Source organism: Haliotis rufescens, unplaced genomic scaffold (genome assembly GCF_023055435.1).
Source record: "Haliotis rufescens isolate VD_foot unplaced genomic scaffold, xgHalRufe1.0.p SCAF_8, whole genome shotgun sequence".
Lineage (NCBI taxonomy): Eukaryota > Metazoa > Mollusca > Gastropoda > Lepetellida > Haliotidae > Haliotis > Haliotis rufescens.
Window position 1 is genome coordinate 2,405,716 of NW_025964372.1, and position 15,585 is coordinate 2,421,300.

The 15,585-nt window shown below is 41.9% G+C and overlaps 1 protein-coding gene across 1 annotated transcript; it reads right to left on the bottom strand.

Moving 5' to 3' along the window:
• Positions 1–1,676: 1,676 nt before the first annotated feature.
• Positions 1,677–9,729, bottom strand: LOC124144660 (perlwapin-like). The gene is made up of 5 exons (XM_046514195.2): positions 9,658–9,729; positions 6,840–6,878; positions 6,310–6,394; positions 4,495–4,680; positions 1,677–2,199 (listed from the first exon to the last, which is right to left on the bottom strand). The coding sequence occupies exons 1-5, from the start codon at positions 9,694–9,696 to the stop codon at positions 1,970–1,972; spliced, it is 579 nt and encodes a 192-aa protein (XP_046370151.2). The 5' UTR covers positions 9,697–9,729; the 3' UTR covers positions 1,677–1,969.
• Positions 9,730–15,585: the final 5,856 nt, after the last annotated feature.

Sequence of the window (15,585 nt, forward strand, 5' to 3'; positions counted from 1 at the left end):
ATGAAGCCCATTTCTGGTGTCCCCCGCCGTGATATTTCTGGAAAATTGCTAAAAGCGGCGTAAAACAGTACTCACTCACTCCGACGTTCCTTCAAAATGCATTTCCTCGCACTGCAAACATCAGAAAAAAACAAGACTGAAGCTGACACTTTCAATGATTGATCCCACCAGTGATTTGTTCGATTCAGATTTTCAATATGGCCGCTGCAACAGTCACCACAGTTTTAAGAAGGATACCCCACGCAGACACATTATATTTACCTCAAGCTAGCAAGTTCTTGTTTATGCCCTTAATGCCAATACAATCTTTAAGCTTATGTTGATATGACGCACCAACCTTCCGCTCTCCACCCCACCACAGATTATGATACCCGTGAAGATCCGGGGTAGAATAGGTCTGGATTGTCTGGTCCAGACTCGATTATTTACAGACCGCCGTCATATAGCTGCAATATTGCTGAGTGCGGCGTTAAACAACAAACCAACCAACCACAGAATATGAGCGATAGACTTTAAAACTTAGCACACAGTTGGGTGTATTAGATGGGAATTTGTTGTGAACTAGTTGGGAAGACACAATAAGCTGCTTGTCTTGACAAGAGCCAGAGAATACCTTCAATAATTATGTTCCAAGTTTGAAAAGGATTCCAAGAGGCTTGATGACAATGTTTCCATTTTTTAAGATGAAACGGGTATCCAGTCTGCTTGAGACAATGTCAACGTACATTCTGGAGAGATTTTTAGTCACTCCACTTTCAATGCATAGAGTGTTTGAGACAAAGCCTGGAGAAAACTCTAAAGATCCCTCTGTTGAAACAGTGAGGTTGAAAAACAAGGTGAAAAGATATTATTTGTTTGCGAATTTATTCGTTAGCTTCCAAAAGGAATAACATGGAGACAACATTTCAAGTTCATTTACATCTTTTATTTTTTTAGATTAAAATCATTTAAACTGTCTGGACGTTGTTCCCGGACAAGTGAATGTTGACTGTATATTTGTCCAGGGACAGGTCCACTGGTTGTATAGTTTCACACCCTGGTAAGCCAATTAACGTCCAGGCGTCTAAATTCCATGAGTGAATAAAACATTCAGACCAACATATTTGATTTCTGTATATCGAAACCAACGTGAAGAAATATTCCGAATGTATATATGAGAGAGAAGATATGAAAGCAACTTCTCTATCATCAGGAACACAACGTGTCGGAATATACGCTTAGTGATGAATGGGTTAGCATATACTTCGTAACGTTGTGTTCCTCATAATGACATCTGTGTTTTCTCTGTCGTATGTGTATTACTTCTAAATGCCATTCAAAGATTGGTACAACATGAAGGCTGATCCATAATAATTTTGTGGGTATTTGACACACCAAGTGATTTCTGCACTCAAAAGCATCACCACCTAAAACGGAATAAAGGAATATTTATGTTTTATGTATTTATTTCTTTTGTTAAAATCGACATTTCCGAATTGAAGTGTAACGAAACGAAGCCAAATACAGAGCTTACATATAACTGTCTCAGGTTCCCAAGCATCGAGGTCGACCCGTGAAGATCCGGGGTAGAATAGGTCTTTAGAAACCCGTGCTTGCCGTAAAAGGCGAGTAACGGGATCGGGAGGTCAGGCTCGCTGACTTGGTTGATGCATGTCATCGTATCCCAATTGCGTGGTTCGATGCTCATGATGTCAATCACTGGATTGTCTGGTCCAGACTCGATTATTTACAGACCGCCGTCATATAGCTGGAATATTGCTGAGTGCGGTGTTAAACAACATACAAACAAACAACAAAAGCATCAAGGTCGCCCAGGCTTCATGTGAAGCAAGCTTCTATCAGGAAGACGAGGTCTTCGCGCAGACAGGTTTCGTATCGGACTGATGATGATAAGGCCGAACTGTTTACTTATATTTGGCATTTGGTCCCTGGAGGAATCTCACTGAAGTCAAAACATCGTCTCGTAACTTCACGAAGCAGGCCGCTCGCACCGTCGCGGGAGGCTCCACGTTCCACTGCTTGAGGATGGGTTTGACAGCCAGTGGAAACAGGGCTGGGCGCAGGTACTTCCACATGTAGTCTGGCAGCACTTGCTGCGCCCGGGGCACCCATGGTCGTGAAGGCACTCAACATCACAGGACAGACTCTCTCGTGCATACCAGGGACATGAACCTGGCTTATTTCGCCGACCTGAACTACCTGAAATATAAAATGTCTGCTTCAAAAATGCATTATTGGTTGTTGGATTCTTCGTTCTTGATTCGTCCAATCAACAACACCAAACTTTAACTTTAACCTGCATCCCAAAGTACGTATAGGCCCGACCTTCTCCGAGATGCTCGATATCTCCTACCACCCCCCATCCCTCCCAAGTTGTTGTTTGTTTGTTGTTTAACGCCGCACTCAGCAATATTCCAGCTATATGACGGCGGGCTGTAAATAATCGAGTCTGGGCCAGACAATCCAGTGATTGACATCATGAGCATCGATCCGCGCAATTGGGATCGATGACATGCTTCAACCAAGTCAGCGAGCCTGACCACCCGATCCCGTTAGTCGCCTTTTACGACAAGCATAGTCGCCTTTTACGGCAAGCATGGGTTGCGGAAGACCTATTCTACCCCGGACCCTCCCAAGTAAACTGACTGATCCTCCCTCTGCTACCTTGCCACGTTTCACAGATAGAGAATGTTCCATTTGTCGAGTCCAAAGGAACTGCCAATATCATTCGAAAAGGACTCGACAAGGAGAATCTGTTTTGGTTGTGTGAAGTCTTCTTTGGCCAGAAGTTATTATTATTTGCAGATTACAATTAAAAATGCAGCAAAGAGGGTTTGGGTGAACCCGGCTCAGTCAGGCTGGTTAGGCTCATCATCAGCTCAGGGCCCTGGCCCACTCCACGCGCAGCCCAGACAGCGAATGGGACTTCTCCCAGGAAGTGCTGCCTCGTCAAACCCACCCAGAACTTTTCAGAGAATGTGAAGACTCCTCAACACTGGAACCTTCTGCATTACCCATATTGTCTGTACATGTATTCCTGGAAGCAAAACCGGGTACTCTCCCAATGTCAGTCAACAGATTGGGAGGTACCAAACCTAAGGCATCGCGAACAATTAGGAGTCGAACAACTCGGTACTTGGGATGCAAGTGTGACATTTCGAAAGCGAGTCTGCATATTTGACATGTTTTTCCTAAATCTTGTCAATTAAATTAGTGTCAAAAGGGACAGAAAATTCAATAATATTAATAATTTCATTGGATTTATCTAAAAGGATTAGATCAGGTTTGTTGGCCTGGATATGTCTGAGGCTGTAAACGGGCCTATTCCATAGAATTTTGTATTTATCATTTTCCATGACGCCCTCTATTCTAGGTCGTACCATGGATGGACCTCTATGTCAAAACCACAAGCATGGCGAAGGCGGTAACAAAATGACCGAGCTACTCCATCATGTCGCTTCAGATACTGGGCCGAAGTTGGGCATCCACTGACAATGTGTTTGACAGTCCCATTAAATTCAGTGCATAATTTATATTTTATATTTACATTTTGATGCAAAATCGCACATTGACGGATTCGAGTGGGAAGTTACTGGTCCTGAGCAGCAAACAGAAAGCCTTCTGTTTTCACTTTTCAGGCCAGACGACTTCATCCAAGCCTTAACACATTAAACATAAACTCGATGCAGTGGTCGTTCAGATAGCCTCTGAGCCGATTTGATATGGCACTTCGCTTGGTTGACACTCATTTCTGTACCGTCCAGCAGTACAGAACCATCAACAAAATCAACACTGACATTAAGATTATGTCCCACATCCTTGGCTCGTTTACGAAAACTGTGGAATGCCTTGTTTTCATCATGAGTCTAGACATGCTTCACAAAAGGATCATCAGACAAATAAATGTGTGCAAAAGTGCACAAAACAATTCTAGCACAAAGAGCCTCCATGTTAATCAAACCACGCCCTCCCATTATGATTGGTTAATATAAGCGATTGAGGGAGGAGCGAGGATGGTGGGATCTATTATTATTATTGTTGTAGTTGTTGTTTCTATTATTATTGTTGTTGCTGTTGTCTTCCATCAATCTAATGGACACGGGTGGCCCAGTCGTCGAGGGCGCCGCTATTCGCTGTGCAGAGTTGCGTACCTTGGGCACACCGGGAACCTATGATTATGGGTTCGAATCCCAGTTCGCCACGATTACGTTTCTAGGTTTGTCAGCACCATACCCGTGCTCGTGGGTCTCACCGAAGTGGTAAACGTCGGAGACCTGCATCACTTCGAGCTTTCCTTCCACATTAAGCTGACACGCTGTGATATAACTGGAAAAATGTTAAAAGCGGCGTTAAACCAATCTCACTCACTTCTCACTCACTCACTCCATCAATCTAACATATTCAATCAGGACCATGAAATGTGGCGATGACAGTTGGTAGGTATCCATATTATAATCATAATCATAACAATTGAGGGTTGGAAACCATGCTTACGTTGTCTGTTCATCCGCATACACGTGTGGCCACACCCATTATAACAACATGTTTTGCCCCGTCTACAGTCCTCGTCATGTCGGCACTGTTCCACGCAAGGCCCCGACCTCCCGGGTAGCGCCGTCGGGCAGCTCCCCTCACTTCGACGCTCGATCGACGGAGAGTGGCTGGCTGCGTCTGTAGATTCTGTTGGCCATACGGGAAATGTCAACACAAGTCACGAAACATAGTGAGTAAATATGTATACACATCTCATGATCGTCTTGAAACCTTGTTATTTCACGATTAAAGGCATCTGTGAGACAAATCACAAAATAATGACAGTCATGTTTGCCATGAGTCACATGATCCATAGCGAAATGGTGAAAAGGTGATTTGCCATACATTATGAGAGGAAATAATTACGCTGATATGATACCATAAATCTTATATTATTTCACGTTTAATGGATTCTTAGAGAGGGACGGCGATTATAGGACTTCATGAAACAGTTGTATTTAGCACATGCGAAAGAACACCAATTTGTGTTTACATGTTCTTTAAATAAATTAATATGCCCTTTTATGTGTGAAGTATGAATATAGTCTCTTTTGCTACCAAATTCGTTATGCCACTGTTAGACTTTTCAAAACGCTAAAACTTCAAAATGCATAACCCAAGCGTCTACTGAAAGTGATTACGTGCAATATAATAAGTCAGTAAAACTTACACAATACTCATGTTAAACAAATACCACCTTGGGTATGCTGCAAACGTGATTGGCGCACAGCGATGTTGCCAGGCAATTTAATGTTCATCGCAACATCGTTCATCCCTTTGCAGACGTTATCTACAGCAGGGCAACTCTCATGACTTGACACGGGCCGGTCGTCCACGTGTGATGACACGTCAGCAAAACAAACATATTCGGTTGGTGCATTTACGGAATTCATACCAAACTGCCACATTAACAGCTCGGACAAATCCAATTGGTGGCAGAACTGTAAGTCACCGGTTGAGGGAGCACAACATACGGCCCGACGTCCAGTGATACGGCCAGTTTTGCTTCAACGTCAACGTCAGACACGCCTTGCTTGGTGTAGACGTCATCTGAGGTTCAGAAGACAAGACTGGGAAAGTATGCTGAGCTCAGAGGAGGGTCTACAAGCGTCCAGGGCCCACTTGCACAAAACGATCTTAGCGCTGAGACTATTGTAAGCCTATGTTAAAGTATGGGAGTTAAGATCATCTTAGCGCTAAGATCGCTTTGTGCAAATGTGCCCAGGAGAACATTTTACGATTGTTTTACACAACGCCGTCAGTTTGAGGATGGGAGTGTAATGGCAGTGGCATCACAATTCACAGGGAACATAACTCGTCATTGTTAATGGCAATATGAATGACAACAAACAACAAACTAACGTTCCTACTCGAAAGGACACGTATCGGATGAGTTCGATCGCTGCGTATCAAGTGTTCAGACTGCAGACCCATGAAGATCCGGGTTAGAATTGGTCTTCTGGGACCCATGCTTGTCGTAAGAGGCGACTAACAGGACCGGGTGACGAGGTCGGTTGACTTGGTTCACGCGTGTCTTTGTAGAAGCATGTCATTGCGTAAATCGATGCTTATTAAGTCAGTCACTGGATTGTTAGTCCAGACTCGGTTATTTACAGACCAGCGTCATATACCTGGAATATTGCTGACTGCGGCAGTAAACAGCAAACGAAATCATATGTGCAGGAAATGTATATTAGCTTCTTAACATTAAATCTTCTTTACGTCACCTTTATAAACAAAATGTCGGAACATGCTTTCAGCAACTAGTTCTCTTACCGCATATAAACCTATCTGCGCAGCTTCCATTGATGCACGTGACGGCAGTACGAACACAGTGCGTGCCGGACGGGCACATTTGAGTCTGCAACATAAAACATTTTTTCCTACTATTATGTTTTTTGTATTTTTTTTATCATTGTCAGCTGTCTACACTGGTTGCACTGTTTGTTTGCACAACTTTTTTTCTTTTTCGTTTTGTTTAAAGCCGCACTCAGCAATATTCCAGCTATATGACGACGGTCTGTAAATAATCTAGTCTGGACCAGACAATCCAGTGATTGGCCTCATGAGCATCGATCCACGCAATTGTGATATGATGACATGCATCGTTAGTCACCTCTTATGACAAGCACAGTCGATTATTTTGTGGTGATGTTTTTAATTTAATCACTTGATTGTCTGGTCCAGACTCGATTATTTACAGACCGCCGTCATATAGCTTGAATATTGCTGAGTGTGGCGTTAAACAACAAACAAAGAAACAAAATAATCAGTCTTGATTTCATAAATGGTTATGGGGTACTTACGCATCCTCTGTCTGCATCAATCATCATTGTCAGATGACACTGAAAATGGAACATCATCCAATAAGCCATAAAACAGAAAGAATATCCATAAAAATGCAATTCAGGAACTTTATGGTGATAATGGGTAGATTTTTATCCTTTCCTTTTCATGAAAGATACGACCCACTCATGTTAATTATAATCACGCTCATGTATGTAAATTGTTGATATGTTAATCCTTCACCATACATAATTCAGTACCATGCTCACGCAATTCTGTCTTGCTTGATAACGGGAGAAGGATCAATGGCGAAATGTCGCATTACTAGTGGTATTATTAGCGTTAAGGAAGATGTTGTCCATTAATTGTGTCTATCGCCCTTTATTCTTCCTTGACATGTCCAGATTGATTTGTTTGTTTGTTTGTTTGTTTAACGCCGCACTCAGCAATGTTCCAGCTATGTGACGGCGGTCTGTAAATAATCGAGTCTGGACAAGACAATCCAGTGATTGATATCATGGTGACAAACGACTATGCGCTTGGCAGAGATTTCTTATGAATATGGAAAGGGTGTTGTCGTTTATGTTTGAAACGTATTTCAGTTGTCAGCGGCGTTCATAAAATTGCCTCACTCACGGGACGTTTTTCAGCTTTACTCAGAAAACAGACATGTTTCAATCCTTGCAAAGGTCATCTATAAATATCAGTGAGAAAGTAATGACATCTTAAGTAGTGCCAAGATGATGCCAAGAAGCATTGATACTAAGCAGTAGTAATGATATTCTCCTTAAAGCTAATCATTTATTATATTCTATGAGGATCAAATATTGTATTTATAAATAGCGGCTGTTTCCAACGCGCTAAAAATGTGTTATATTCTTGTATTGTTTTACATATTATTTCAACGAATGAGAAATGTGTCTTTGTATTTGTTTTTGTTTGTTTGTTGTTTAAAGCCGCTGTTTGTCTTTGTAACTTTTTACTGTATCGTATGCAAGTTCTCAAGCACGTGGTTTGGTCACCAATGGATTTCGCTTGAGTCGTCAGTATGAGAACGCAGAACATACAACGACTGCTTGAATTGTATAAATAACGGCGACAAAGCCCTTTCCATACAGGGCGGTCGGGTAGCCTAGTGGTTAAAGCGTTAGTTCGTCACGCCGAAGACCCGGGTTCGATTCCCGACATGGGTACAATGTGTGAAGCCCATTTCTGGTGTCCCCCGCCGTGATATTGCTGGAATATTGCTAAAAGCGGCGTAAAAAACCATACTCACTCACTCACTCACCCTTTCCATACACATATGAGTGATTGAGTGAGTATGTTTTTTACGCCTCTTTTAGCAATATTCCAGCAATATCACGTTGTTGTTGGTTTGTTGTTTAACGCCGCGATCAGCAATAGTGCAGCTATATGACGACGATCTGTAAATAATCGAGTCTGGACCAGACAATCCAATGATTGACATCATGACCATTGATACGCACAATTGGGATCGATGACATGCATCAACCAAGTCAGCGAGCCTGACCACGCGATCCCGTTAGTCGCCTCTTACGACAAGCATAGTCGCCTTTCGGCAATCACTTCAAGTGAACGGGAGTGGGGGACAAGTTTTTCAAAACTGGACTGCCCTCTCCCTGGTATTGACAAATTTCACGATTTCAATTTCAATTTCAACAAATCTTTACAAACATAACTTGTTCGGAACATGTGCTTTACCGGGCCCTCGCCATTACCGTAGTATAATAGGGAACCCTCTTTATCCTGTTATCAAAGGCGACTATTGTTGCCGTCAGAGGCGACTAACGGGATCGGGTAGTCAGGCTCGCTAACATGGTTGATACATGTCATCATATCAACAAACAAAGAAACAAATCTTATCAATTTGTAAACAGTCGTACGACGAACAGTTGGGCTGTTCAATATATAATATAATTATCTATTGTAGGTTAATACCGTGATCGGCAAAATACATTGTACCCAATCACAGTTACTGACTTACGAAAACTTGTCACAAAGCACTTTTTCTGAATATAATTAAAGGTCATCCCTGAGGTAACCCATCTAGAAATTCGAGTTTGGAACAAAGTGAGCCCGAAATAATTCACGATCATTGCTATTACATATAATAACGTAAAATTAAATTTCGTTTCCCGCCGTCATATAGCTGGAATATTGCTGAGCGTGGCTTTAAACAACAGACGAACAAAATTTCGCTTTAGGTCGTGCCATGAGAGAAGTTCGTCAATTGCAGTTTCAAACAAATATCAATTTAAAGGGAAAAGAAAGTATACCGAGTTGTTGAATTTGAGTATGTCTATTTAACCATCCCTGAAACGGTTTGTAAAACAGTAAAATAAAATCTATGGCTGGGTATTTTTGTGCAAAAATTAATTTGTCCAATGAAGACTGTGATGATAAAGAATCTGAAACCATATGGCTCCTACCATGTTTGAATTGTAAATTTGTGCCGGAAAAATCACATTTATTTATTTTCAAAGATAAGATGTCTAAAATACCCATCAGCTGTTGTGTATCATGCGAAAAAAATTAGTTCAATCTTGTATATATCAGAAATCAATTATTTTTTCACAAAATGAAATCATGTAGAAGTATTTTACGAGTGCTAAGTACCAGTACAGATCACAGTACAGTTTGGATATGATATTACTATCGTAAAATATTTTCCGCTGAAAATCAAACATATAAAATCCACTGAGAGATACAGTTTCGCTTGCTTCGCCGTTATTTAAGAATCCCGGTTTTCATTAGTGACAGTAATATGATATTCAAATACATGAATAAAATCAATTTAGATATAGTCATAAGTCTTACCACGAGTCCAAGTGCGAAGTTTGTGGGCCACGTGACCATGGTGAAGCTAAGTCGAATAATGTTGCAGCCTTCTACGCCTCTGTACAACGAGCGTCTTTCATCTTATATACTCATTTATTGCTGGGCGTGTATGCGTGGGCGAGATGTGTTCATGTGAGCTTAACGTTGTTGTTTCATTTGCTTAGGATATATCCCGTGGGCTTCCGAGAACTCGTTCAAGTATAATTCCATTACAAAACACCGTTACTGTTTAATCACTATATTGAATGGTTTTAAAGAATGGTTTGTTTCCGCTCAGTAGTTTAGGGCGGTCATATTGCCATTACAATACACCTCCGCTTGAAAGCGTATAACAATGAGAAAAAGATTCCAAATGTTACCTGAATTTGTTACTTTGTGTGTAATGTTAAGTAGGTTTGTGTCACACTTCTAATATTTATTGCAAGCGACAAAACCCTTACAAGAAATCACTGCTGTAGCCAGAGTCGAATGTACGACTCCTGCCACATCATGAGCATTTGTTTATGAATCAATATCAATTAGTGACGACACCAGGTGTTCGCGAAAAGATGACCGTATCCTGCCCCACCGGTGGCACCCGTCACAAACACATGCAAAGTCACGTCAATTGTTCACCTAAAAAGGCAATTGGGAACATAAGGTACAAGTCAAAATAGGGAATTACAGCGGACATCATGTTTGTCACTGTGCGTCATCGAAATGTCATCGACGTGTCTACCAAAAAGCTTTTGGAAAGCTTTACTGAGGCCGTGACTGTTGTAACCTTGATCAAACAACTTCTGAAGAAGAATCGTATGACGCTCTTTGAAATCTTGGTAGAAAGAACATGATCGACTGTATCTCCAAAGTTGCGAAATGTAAAGACCAAAGGCTGGAGCCGCTGGAATATTGCTCTACATGAAGGGAAAGTTGACTATTGGAAAAATGAATTCATCTCTCTTGTCATGCAGTCTTGTGGAAAAAGGAATGGTCAAAACATAACTTGTTGTTACCCTGCCTGGCGCTCTGCGTTAAGCTACTACAACAAGGACTGGTCGGCCCGGAGTCAGCGGTATCTCATACGGATAGTACATAAAATCGGCATTATTCCGCGAGGATCGTAATCAATGAATTGACTTAACATCAGAAACACAATTTCTTGCAGACATTGTTTGTCAGCCGAACGCTTACCCAACGGTAAAACGTAAACAAGATCTCTGATTCAAATATCAATTTAATTATTAATGCTGAAGACAAGCATATATAAATAACACTTATACACACTAAATAGTAACATTGATCAATTTGGCAATATGTTTTATAACATCGTTTTCACATATACATGTAGCACCACCCGGTAACCCTACCCGAATAGCCTGTCGTGAAATAAAATAATACAATAAAACCTACATGCAAGTCTTTCATATCTTAGAGAGTGTAGATCTCTTCAAATAAAACCCATTTGCTTCTGTAACGTGTAAAAGAAATGGCAGGAGTACCACTGTGCTGCGCCAGGCGATAAATACTTACATATTAAGCAAATTGTATGAGTGGCGGGTTCTGTCGGTAGGGCAGGACATGCTTACCCTTTTCACGAAATCCTGGTGTCATCGCTGATTTTCAGTGGACCATTCACATAATTTCTGGGGCGGTCGGATAGCTTAGTGGCTAAAGCGGTTGTTCGTCACGCCGAAGACCCGGGTTCGATTCCCCACATGGATACATTGTGTGAAGCCCATTTCCGGTGTCCCTCGCCGTGATATTGGTGGAATATTGCTAAAATGTGGCGTAAAACCATACTCAATCACTCACACAATTTCCCTAGCTATTTGCTCTTCACGCCAAGTGGAATCTCTTTCGGCAGAAAATCTAGCATGGTTATTCTCTTGCATTGACAATCTGAATGAAATTGTGTTATATTCATTTCAGAGATTCAAGTTAAGTCAACGTCCCGGCGTTTAAGCTACCATTCCTTGATATACAGGCACATGTGGCCGACCTATACGACGAAAGCATCGGCTAAGAGTTTTCCCTCACATTTTGCCAGTACCTGACAACCTAAACAACGTTAAATTTGTCCATAGTGTTTGCAAATAATGTTTTCTTGTATGTGGCAGTGTATGCAACCAGGATCAACAGTTTGTGCTCTATGCGTGAGCTATTATGCCCGTCAATAATGTTAAAATTGATGTGATGGCATTCCAAAGAACTATTGAATATTAATATAAGATGGCAATAAATCGCAAAGAACAATAAAGAACATGGCTCTATCATGACATCATTTCCTGAGATTCGAACATTCGCTCGCAATTTGATTGGACAACGTTGTTTTTGAGAGGGAAGTGTGTAGTGAGTTGTTCCCCATAGATGCAGCTGGACAGCACTGATGTCCGAACGATCGCACCCAAAAGTGGGAGAGATGTGACAATCGGTATTGGGAGAAAAGGTACAGATAATCGACATGATACTTCTGAGAATATGCGGGAAAGACCAAATTTAAGACCAACTTATTCCGTTGCCAAGCAAGACTGAATGAAGAACATGGTACATAATATATATACACTCTTTAAAAAAAGAAACGCACTGGTAGATTTTAAGTAAATATTGTACCTAATAAAGCCGATATATTTAATGTTATACCATAGATACAAATATGAAATGTTTGAGCTCGATAGTCACATGTTGTCTTTGTATAAAGGCATTGAAAACTGTTCTTTGTCATGTCACATAAGGCCACAAGGTTGCGCTGAACTCAGTATCTCAAGTGACTGCATCGGACAGCAATCATGGCTCTGCATCTCCTCGGCACTGACTGGATAAGTGTGCGAATTCTGTCCTGCGGTATTCTGCGCCATTCTGCTTGTAACACTTCGAACAGTTCTGGGAGTTTCTGCGGTTTGTTCTGACGTTGACGGATAGGTCCATCGAGTTCATCCCAGAGGTTTTCCATTGGGTTGAGATCTGGAGATCTCGACGGCCAGGGCAAAACGTTGATGTTGGCATTATGAAAGTAGTCTACCGTGACACGAGCTGTGTGCGGTGGAGCGTTGTCCTGTTGAAACAGTTCCCTCTGGCGGTCAATGATTGGAAGAAGGTTAGGTTGAAGAATCATATAGCGATTTGCTGTCAACATTCTGTGAATCACAACCAAGTCAGATCTCGTGGTGTAGAATATGGCTTCCGACACCATGCCACTACCGCAACCGAATTTGTCGAATTCACGTACACAATGTGGGGCAAAACGCTCATGTCGACAGCCATAATCACGTTGTCTTCCATCTCGCCCTGAAGAAGAAATCGTGATTCATCGCTAAACTACGCTCATCTCAAGTTTCTCAAATTCCAAGGCTGTAAGGTATGGCACCAACGCAAACGTCGCTGTCGATGGATCTGTTGCAAAACAGGGTTGATAACCGGTCGGATTCCAGCCCCGCGAAGATGGTTCCTGACAGTCTGGTCCGATATCCTCCTGAAACCAGGAATCCGTCCTGAAGTCTCCGAAGCTGTGGCATTGCGATGACGTAGGTGGAACAGTCGAATGTAGCGATCCTGTGCAGGGGTGGTAACTCTTGGTCGGCCGGTTCTCGGACGGTCTGCATAGGAATTGAACTGTGTTAATCGGTCACAAAGGCGGCAAATGGTGCTGTGGTGGACGTTGAAGTGGCGTGCAACAGAAGACTTCGATTCCCCTCTTTGGATACGTCCTTTGGCGATGTTCCGATCGGCAGCGCTGAGTCTCGGCATTTTCGAACTTGAAAAATGTTGGCAATTGAATGACAAATTATTGGCTTATGCTTGCCTTTTTTTGCCACTACCACGAGTTACGAATGCCATGACTTGCACGTGCATTTTGCTTTACTATTTTCTTCCATGACATTTTGGAACAAGTGTGAAAACAATGCCGTTTAAGACATTGCAAATCGACAATGACTGCGTTTTGGCGAATATCAGGCCACCAACCTTTCCCAGTAACATAGAACCAATTTATATACCGGATTGTTTTGTGTAGTCAGGTTCAATGAACTACATATCACCTGTACGTTTCTTTTTTTTGAAGAGTGTAGTAGGTGGAGGATTAACAGTAACAACAATTACATACATGATTGGGATAACATGAGTAAGTAAGGTAATGACAACAGAAGGATAATACTGTCACAATATGATGGACAGAGAACACATAGGTATGAAGCCAATTATAAGGATAGGTTTACATAGGTGTGGTGATTATTGCTTAATGAGTTCATAGTAGGCGGATTGGATGAAATAGCCTTGATCTCTATTGATTGATGGCTTGTGGCGACGAATGTGGATTGCTTCTGTTAGTTTTCTTTTAGTGGAGTCATGGAGGTTGTTGGAGAGGATTTGGACGTTTTCCCAGTTGATGTTGTGATTGGGGCAGTTGCTGATATGGTCCGAGATTTACCGCTGATTTACTGTCTAATTTGATAGTTGAAGTTTGTGCTCTTTGATACTGGTGTTGATTTCAGCTATTTTGTACATATTTACATTTTAAATAGTGACGAACACGCAACGCTATCGATCGTTTTTGTGGGTTTCTTCAGTTCCCCATACAAGTAAGCGAGTGAGTGTGTTTTTACGTGGGGTCTTGCACAGAGGGTCGGCCCTGTGGTCTTCCAGAACATCGGTCCTGGGAGAGGCAATGGTATCACAGCAGCTCGGTACATTGATCAAGTCTTGAGACCACACGCCATACCTATATATAAATGGATAGATGGATAGACAGGCAGACAGGCAGACAGACAGACAGAGAGACAGACAGATAAAATACAAAAGTCCTAAGATCCGTAATTTACGCTGTTTTGACGTCACAGTGCACTCTAACACTATATAATATGTATTCTGTGTGTATATATATATATATATATATATATATATACTAAACCGTAAAGGTAACGTCATCATGGATAGATGGATATGAGAAACCTTATTTGTCAAATACTGTAAACATACTTTGAGACATATTACATAGATGAAACTTGGCAAAACTGATCATCAAGGTTGAAATTAAAGTGTCAAATGTTCTTAAAGTGAAGCACAACACTAGTCTCTGAGAAAATGGCATCACAAGTCAGTATCTCGTGTGTGTATATATTATATATATAGTGTTAGAGTGCACTGTGACGTCAAAACAGCGTAAATTACGGATCTTTGGACTTTTGTAATTTATCTCTGTCTGTCTGTCTGTCTGTCTGAAAATTTCCAGGTATAAGCCTACCCCCCCCCCCCCCCCCAAAGAAACACCGTCACAGGTAGGCATCTTCCGGAGGCAAGAGAGTTAACTGACTCTTAAAAGTTCAGTTTCCACCCTTGCCGAACTAGGCTGCAATTCCTGGGCTCGATCGTACTGACACCAGTGGTTATTACGGATTATGTCCCTTCTAAGCCTCTTCTATCATGGACCAATCCGATTCCATCACTTGCATTTGTTTCAAACAAAATGGCGGCGCCCAGCCAAGACGATCTGATCGATCATCAAGATCTCTATTGTGATAAAACCGGTCTTACATCGCGAAGTGCATCAAATCACGCAAGCACCTTGATTAAAAACATGAAAAGGTTTGAAAAATATCTGTTGACAACGAGTTGGCGGTGCACATGCTCTGCAAATCCTTCAATCGACCGAAATCTGCACGACACTTTACGAACCGGATTTCGATTTCGTTGCGCGATTTCAATTGGACTATGCATAGACTCGTTAGTCCAGCCAAAATGTAACTCCGTAATACCAGCCTAGTTCGGCAAGGGTGGCAACTGGACATTTATAGTCAGTTAAGTCCCTTGCCTCGGGAAAATGGCAGGCTGGGGAATCCCGATCAGCTGTAGCCAGGGTTTTCAATGTAGCGCCCAGCACCATCACAAGGCTATGGGATCGGTTTCAACAGCATTGGCCAACACGTGATCGGCCAT